General features: G+C 41.9%; 1 protein-coding gene across 1 annotated transcript; it reads right to left on the bottom strand.

Annotated features, from left to right (window-relative positions):
• Positions 1-2,104: 2,104 nt before the first annotated feature.
• fam110b (family with sequence similarity 110 member B) lies at positions 2,105-6,843 on the bottom strand. Its single transcript, XM_029525281.1, has 3 exons — positions 6,574-6,843; positions 5,892-6,298; positions 2,105-5,346 (listed from the first exon to the last, which is right to left on the bottom strand). The coding sequence occupies exons 1-3, from the start codon at positions 6,694-6,696 to the stop codon at positions 4,443-4,445; spliced, it is 1,434 nt and encodes a 477-aa protein (XP_029381141.1). The 5' UTR covers positions 6,697-6,843; the 3' UTR covers positions 2,105-4,442.
• Between the last annotated feature and the right edge of the window lie 1,795 nt (positions 6,844-8,638).

Below are 8,638 nucleotides of genomic sequence, written 5' to 3'. Positions count from 1 at the left end.
ATCGAGTGAATTAGGAAATAGTAGCAGAAGAACAGTGGAAACCACAGATTTCGCATGGTCACATGGTCAAGATCCTTTGAGCTTTTGAGTTACTGGTCATGTGAAATAAAGATGCACTGACTGATGACGTCATCAGACATAACGCTATCCCCTCCATCACTTGCTGACACCTCTCGGCAATGCTTGTCTTCCCAGTTAGAGAGGCTGGCAGAGTCTGACTAGCATTTTTTATTTCCCTAACTCAGTGTTTCCCCTAGGATTCCAGCCTTGGGGGAGGCGGGGGTGCTAATGGTGTTGCCATCATTGCCCTGTGAGTGTTTAAAAAACGCTGATATTTTAGCTTTGCCTTTCTTGTGACATTTTTCGACACGGCGGGAGTCTGCTCACCAGTGTGCACACATCGAGGCGGAACTCCGCCGTGTGTGATAAAGAGTGCAGAGGAGAACTGTGCAAATATGGAGAGACAGAAATGAACAGAAATGCAACAGAAATTCTGTTGCGTAAATACAATAAATAACGTATTACTATGTTTAAATGACATCTGTAGTGATCTGGCGCTATATAGAAAATTTAATTATATTAAATTAACTTGACCTTCTGGGGGGGGTGGGAGGTACTGTAGGGAGGGCGGGGCATCCCCCTAATATAATGATAGGGGAAACACTGCTAACCGATTAATTATGGTTAATAACACTCTGAACTGAGAACTATTTAAAGCCATTACAGAGACAGTTCAATCAACATTGTACATGTTCACTCTGACTTAGCTGTGTGAATGAATATAGAAAAATCAATGGAGCTCTAATTCACTGAATCGCCATGGAAATGGGTAAATGAGGAGCAGAACCTTAGATAATTCGGTGGTACCAGAGACTGTGTGACATGACATTCATCTTTGACAAAAACAGCAGCAGTCAAAGACCCTGAGCTGAAAAAGAAATAAAGAGTAAGCTAAAACCAGCCACATTACTTATTTTTTATACTTTGAGATAATGTGGATAATTCATAGATCTATTTGTAACCAAATGTAGGTGATTTTTGAGAGTATTTGATCCGCCGTGCCAATGACTGCATTTGAGCATTTAGTAAATGTTTAATGCTCAGTATAAATGAGTACACCCCATCAGATTTCTAAAATATATGTTCAGCTTCCTTTAGAATGAATACATTCATGGAACCACATACAGTAAAGTATTTACACAAAGCTGGTTTATTGGGTTTAAATTAGATTAGTCTGTATCAAAGACCAAATTTAAAACTTTCTAATGAAATTATTTAAGATCATGGTGCAAATATAAGTTAATCCCAAGATTGCCTTAGGAATAGAACCCTTAAAATTCAAATTTACAGGAATTCACAAACAGGCAAGTCTAATCAAGGATCTCACAGGTGGCCACAAGATTATGGTATTTAGAAAAGAAAATGTATTCCGATTCAGTACTGGCAAAAATGCCACCATATTAAACATAAATGTCACAAGACTTGAAAGAATATTATTTGTTAACATAAAATAGGTCAAAGTTTCAAGAAAAATTGTCAAGCATTGCTAATAAATTAGAATACAATAACACACTGCATAGTTGAGGTATTGAAGCACATTTGGAAGAAAGGGCGAGAAGTAAAATTGAAAATGCACAGAACCCATAATAGAGCATGGTGGTTACAGTTTTCTTCTCTGGAAATGCATGAGGGCTCCAGGAAATGGGAAGATGCGTTGAAGCAGAACTGGATAAAAGAGATTCAATGGGCAAGCATGTTACCAGACATCAATCCAGTACTGTAGAACACTTTTGCAGAGTCCTGAAAACACACGTAGTGTGCCATTCTCCATCCAGCATCTGGAATCTGAAACAGTACTGTTATCCAAGAGTAGAGATAGGTTTAGCATAAACTTGTTTGTTCAATGTGTAGAAGAGTTGTACTGTTCTTAAAAATACAAGGATGCCACCCAAAATTTTGTGTAGGATGTGATCCTTTTTGCAACACCTCATTTGAATAAAAGTAATATTTTTTCTTGTTCTAATGATGTTAAGTGACCACACGCTTATGTTAATAAAACATTTTTTTTAATAAAACTCAGTTTTGTAAAAATTACAGTGTATTATTCTGTTATTCACTGAGAAATGGCTGAAATTCTTAACATTTAAATAGGATGTACTCATTCATGCTGAGAACTGTATTTGACTACAGGAACTAAAATTCTGTTAAAACATATGCATATTCAGACATTCACTCAAAACCACATTTAGCCCAGTGTTTGTATTCTGTATCCGGTATTTTCAGGTATTTTTCTACTGTCATCTTTACTCATAATAAGATGCCAATGTTATATCGCTATGATCAGACTGGTCATCAGTGAGGAAAAATTACTCTTCATTGATCAGAGTCTAAGGCTTCACCTTTTTTTATTTACAATGATGAATATACAGTAAATGTTTCAGAGAAAGGGAACTGAAAGTAAATCTGGCACGTGTCTCTGTCCATAGACATAATGATGGAAAGTGCAAATTTTAATCTCATTTGAGGCTCCATGTGAATATCTTAATATCAGAGGCCTTTCTCCATCCTAAAACTCAATAATCATAAAAGAAGTTCTTAAGGACACGTGTTGTATAATAAACTAATGTGAAATTTTTGTTTAAGAAAGCTTGCCTGCCAGCTGGGATACTCCTCAGCTTTCCCTCAAGTTCCCCATGCATCTGACTCTCTAGTAATCTATACTTCTGGAACAAAAATCTAATGCATCCTCTACTTGGGTTGAAGAATCTCAGTTTTCACTAAAAATGCTTTCTTGAGTTGACTGTGGGTCGGTTCTGTACTACAGATAAACCATATCCCAGCAAAAATTGACTGTTCACAGAAACATTGGACATCGGTTGTTAATGGTCCAGCGACCTTCAAAAACTTGTCATTGGATAATGTGTTGTTGGTTGATGTATGACATAAGTGTGCATTGACTTGTGTTCTGCCTGTGTTCTGTACTTATTGACTTGTAACAGGTGTTGCCTTTGAACTAGTCTCACTTTGGGGACACAGCACCGCTGCAGAGTTCCACATCTGACTGTGGTTCAGGAGCTGGAGACATGTCACTTGCATCTGCCCTTTTTTCTAATATGGGAGGTCCTGTAACTCTGTTGCACACCGTTATAGTTGATCCAAATGGACTGAGACACAAACCATGAGATGAAGTTGGTATGTATGGATAGCTGTCCAGTCTCATGCCACTCCAGCTGTGTATATGTTGTGTAGGTGTCAGAGCAATCGCAGAAACACTGAGCTGCTTCAGGAAGTCCCCTTAATGTGTTGTACATATCATTTTAAATTATGAGCAATCAATAAACCATAATCAATCTAAAAAATAATAAATTCTCATTGACTTAAGTCTTCATACTATAGCATTCAGCTACTTCCTGTTTAAGTTTAATGTCATTAAGTGTGGAACTCAATTCAGTCCAGCTGTGTTGGACTTAACTTGCTGGACTGAAACCTGTGAGGTCCAGTAGTTTTCCTCCAAGTCATGACAGAAACCATAAATTGCAGTGCACTCTCAGTAGGCCTCAACCAAGATCAAAATGTGACAATTGAAGCTCTGGGAGTTCCCAGGAGAACAGTGGAACAAGAACAATGGATAAGTCTGGTACCAGGACTTTTCTAAAGCCACTGTCTAACAAACTGAACGACCAGAGAGGCGATTCAGGGTGCGCTCAGTCGACAATGTCAGGTCCACAATAATCTGAAGTTTCAGGACAAGTCCCTGAGTGCCCCAGACCTGCGCTCCATAGTTCATCTTTGGAGACCTGAAGATAGCCTTTCACACACTTCTCTGCCCAGTCGTATTGAGTTTGAAAGGATCTGACAAAAAATTAAGAGAGTCTGTGGAAACTCAACCACTTCTTTCAACTGGATTAACATTTGAAGACTTTTGTAAATGAGAGATTTAAGTTTTTTACTTTGTCTTTATATATAATTGAGGATCAACAACACAATAAGCAGAAGAGTCCCTGAAACTGCTGAAGGTGATGTCCAACTTCAACTGAACCAGAACAAGAACCAAGGCGGCAATGAGGTCTGTTCACATTAGATGTGTGAAACCAGAAGTCTCTAGTCCTTCATAGTGAGGTGGTTGTGTTGGGCCCTTTGACAACCATAATGTACATCACTGTTGTTCCTGTTGCTCAGATTTGTTGGTTGAGTCAAACCATGTCCATAGAGAAACACTTACATGCATACCTTGCCTTTTTACGTTTCTCTGGTTTGTTCTCTGTGTTCTCTCCTGCTTTTGTTGTGACCCAGGAGGATTAACACTCATCTGTTCAAGTTGAGACTTGTCTTGCTTTCTATCCATTAATTCATCATTGCAATGAGATTCTCAGATCAGCGCCAAGATCATCTTCTGGTTCATCACTTACGGACAATGAGAATGTTTGACTGCAGTATTTCTTCTAAACGTGTGACACTTTTTGTGTCTCTCTTGCCTGTTTGATGCTGTACAACCACTTAATGACTCTCGCATTTCGCTCCACAGCTGAGATGCCATATGGAACACGTTCCCCAGCTTCTTCCTCATCCTCACCATCGTCCCCATCTGAGAGTCCATCATTGGAGGATCGTCGCGATCTGTCACAGTCAGAGGAGATCATTGATGCTGATCGGAAGTTCAGGCTGACAATGTCTGAATTGGCTCGAGCAAAGTTCTCTGGACCAACTGCTTCCAGCACCTCTGGGTCGAGGCCACAGTAATTAAAAAAACGTTCAACATCAGCTCCAGCCCGGGCATACCGGTCAGACAAGTCTGATTTAGACCTGTGTAGGGAAGAGCGTCGGGCCACGGACGAGCCAAGCTCCAGCTCCAGGTTTGGATCAGTCGAAGTACTTGAAAGTTCTCCAAAATCACAAGGTAGTGACTGAGGGTTTGTGTTGTCACAGGGCGAGGGGGATGGAGTTGGACAAGGGGGAGGCAGTGACAAGGAGAGTGTGGGAGGAGGCAGAGGTGTCGGGTTTGGTTTTGGGGGGAGGGGTGGAGCTGAGGAGCTGCTGGATCGGGAAGTACGAAGTGGTTTTCCATTACATAGTCGCAGGAGGTCGGAGGAAGAGTGGGATGTAAGCAGAGATGGCAGCGGTGATTGTGCTCGATCAATAACTCTTTCTACTCCTTGATCGTCCAGGACTTGTCCACTGAGGTTGAGGTTTGCTCCAAGTTGGGGACTGCAACGTCCTGCACTACTGATGGGAGGAACTTTCAAGGAATGGGAGAAAGACCGAAGGGAATGTGAGGTGCTCGGACTGGGAGCAGATTCTGTTGGTTGTTCATTAAGCGTCATTGTAGATCGGTATGTTAATGGCATCCTAAGATTAAAAAAACAGAACAAAGAATGAATGTAATTAAGATTAAATTGACTAAAGGACATCCCTCAACAGACACTGACAGACATAATGATCACTCAACCAATTCACTCCTTAGATGGCCTCTGAAATACAAGCTCCTACAACCTTTTTGCTCTTCACAAAAACTTTTTCTCAGCCTCTGACTTGACATGAAGTAAAAATTCTTTAAAAACCTGGTTTTTATTTAATAAATTTATCTACTTCAGGGACTAAAAATTATAGTATCTTGTGGTAGCACTGGATCAGGTGATTCTTTACCTCTAAACAGCAGTGGCACTGGCTCTCACTCTGCTTTGCCAGCTGCTAACCAACTAGTCTTGATTAGTCTTGATTAGTTGGTTAGCCCCCAAACCATATAAAATCAATTCAGAATTCAGGATAAGGGCATTTCTCTGTGAGCAAGGTGCTTTGATACTGTCACAGTGCTGTTATTGTTAATAGTGTAATATAGAACCAAACCCTAAACCTAATTAAGAATCATCAGTGTTTGATTAAGTAGAATTTACCCTGATGGTGTGCAGCTCCTGGCCATTCCTCCTGATGACCTCATGAGAACAGCACTGTTAGCTCCTCCTCCTCGTCCCTCAGCTCCTGGAGAGGATGATGAGTTGAGCAGGTTTTTTAGGATCTCCAGGTTTAAATTCTCCCGTTTGCTGCTGCCACTGCTTGTTGCACATGTGTCAGACTTGGCATTGTTATTGGATGCTTTGAATGGTATCCCACCTCCATTTCCTCCTCCACCAACCCCAGAGCCTCTCTTGGACATGAGGGTATGGCTGATGGGAGGTTTGGCCAGCACAGGGGGTTTGATTGGCTCCTGCTTGGCATTGATAACTTCCTGGCTTTTGACATACTTGGCTTTGTCAGCTTCTAGTCTTTCAACAGCACTGAGCCGCTTTGGGTTGGGTTCCACCTAAGGTACAGTGTGTATCACACAGAGACACAACACTCATCATACATGTCCTATTTACTCCCAAACTAAGTAACTACGACAGACCTAGATATAGTCTGCTGACAACACATTGGTGCATTACTGGAACATGACTGTACATGACTGTACATGGCCCAGTCAGACCATGGAAGTAAGATGCTTTTGACTCATGACCCCCCCCCCCCCCCCCCCCCCCCCCCCCCCCCCCCCCACACACACACACACACACACACACACACACAGGGCTATAACAGTACCTGTCTCCTGAAGTAGTCAGGGCCCTTGTTGAGGATACGGAGGGGTACAGCAGAGCTGAAGGGTGCTGTGGGGCCAGCAGCTTTGCTATCTGTCAGGGCTGGAGCCACTGTCTCTGTTGGCATGGCAACAAGGCGACGGGGGTGGCCGGCCGTGGCGGCAGCAGGTGTGGGGGGGTTCACAGAGGGTATGGGCACCAGAGGTCCCCCAAAACATGAAGACACAAAGTGAAGAAGAGAGAGTCTAGAAAGAGATCAAGCCCCTTAACCTCCTCATGCCCTTATGGGACACTGGGACTGAACCAGATTCAGAGCTGGATGGGAGGGTGCTGCTGAAAGACTGCTCAAGTCTTGCACTCAAAAGTGCAGCTGCATTGCTCAACAAGAACAAATAGTTTTTGTTTAGCAGTTCTGCATACTGAACAACTGGTTTCACTAGAGGTCTTTACTGTTTTGTGGCTCTACTGGGGTAAAGCCAGCTGCGTGTTTCAGTGATGCGGATAACTGACTCCACTGGGTTCAAGGAACAGCAGAGGATGGTGGGAAATGAAAGTTCCTCCACGTCTCATCAGCTCTGTTCAGCTCCCTATAAAAGAAAGTGCAAAAAACAGCCAATAGGGTTAGCGTTAGACTGTGACAACATCCACCTAGCAACTAAAGTTAGAATAGCTGACGCACAAGAACACTTTGCAGGCAAAGGTGTGCACATAAACACACGCACACACACGTGCTGATGTTGACTGAAGGCATTTGGTTTCGAGATCAAAAGATGAACATGACAGCACAGAATTTCTGCTTTTATTTCCTGGTATTTACATTTACGTATGGTGAACAACTTAGGACATACAACCTGTTGTATCAGACCACCCAATTTTTCTGTGAGCAAAAGCAAAGGAACAGATAGTCTCAAAGTGAATAACATTTAATAGTTGGTCACATAACCCTTGCTTGCAATAACTGCATCAAAACTACAACCCATTGGCATCACCAAACTGTTTCATTCTTCATTTGTGATGCCTTTCCAGGCTTTTACTACACCCTCTTTCAGTTCTTCTTTGTTTCGGGAGGTTTCGTTCTTCAGTTTCTTCTTCAGGTGGTGAAATGCATGTTCAATTGCATGCTTAATTGGGTTGACTTGTCCACAGTAAAACCTTACACTTTTTTCCCCTGATGAAATCCTTTGTTATATCAGCAGTGTGTTTTGGGTCATTGTAATGAGTGTAATCAGGTAATGAGTCGACCCAAAAACACAACTCCAACAGAGGGGTTTCCAAAGGTTATATTTAATAAACAGGTTCAGTACACGGGAAGGCAGTGAGTGAAGGCAAAGTTACAAAAGGAGTAGAGCAGGGGCAAAGTCAAAAGGTAAGTCCGGGGTCGGTAAACACGAGAGAGAAATCACGAGGAAGAAAAATACAAAGACGAACTGGCAGAGAGAGTAGGGATCATAGAGACTAAATACACATGTATGGGTAATGAGGCACAGGTGGGGGGAATCAGGGGATGACGAGGACGGAGTGGGGCAACACATAAGGACAGGAAGTGGAAAATAAAACAATAAATAACAAAGTGAATGATGGAAACAAAATAAAACATGACTAAAATCCAGGATGCTTCATGACAGAAATATTGTTGGGAGCTCTTCCGTTTGCCCAGCTTGTCAACTCTACTGTCAATAAGCAGCTCCAGTTAGGATGTGTAGTTTCTCCTCTCATTGTTTGAGCCTAAGGGCTGGACTTTGGATTTACATCACCACAGGATTAAACCTTTGCATATAGTGATCAACCTATATAGTGTTTTTCTTGTGACTGGCTGGTCAGAGTACATTTGAATTATAGTATGACAGGTGGGACGTAATTGAGTCAATGTCCATGTCCCTTTGTCCATGTTTGAGGATATTTGTGTACCCTTACCCCACCCACTCAGGAAACTCATGTGGCATAGTGCATACAAAGTCTATTTCAATGGAAGCTTAATCATTGATATGACTTTTTATAGAGCCATGTGCTTTTAGCAAATGTTATCATCTGTTAGCATTTGTCCAGACCATGATCACTCTAAATTGTGG

Source organism: Echeneis naucrates, chromosome 17, assembly GCF_900963305.1.
Source record: "Echeneis naucrates chromosome 17, fEcheNa1.1, whole genome shotgun sequence".
Taxonomy (NCBI): domain Eukaryota; kingdom Metazoa; phylum Chordata; class Actinopteri; order Carangiformes; family Echeneidae; genus Echeneis; species Echeneis naucrates.
The sequence above is the reverse complement of the archived record's forward strand: the minus strand, read 5'-3'. Positions and strand labels throughout refer to the sequence as shown.

Excerpts from the sequence above, each read along its gene's own strand:
- fam110b (XM_029525281.1), bottom strand. The coding sequence starts at position 6,696 with ATGCCAACAGAGACAGTGGCTCCAGCCCTGACAGATAGCAAAGCTGCT. Across the intron at positions 6,299-6,573 it reads CTGACTACTTCAGGAGACAG|GTGGAACCCAACCCAAAGCG; the intron begins GTACTGTTATAG and ends ACTGTACCTTAG. Across the intron at positions 5,347-5,891 it reads AGGAGCTGCACACCATCAGG|GATGCCATTAACATACCGAT; the intron begins GTAAATTCTACT and ends TTTTAATCTTAG.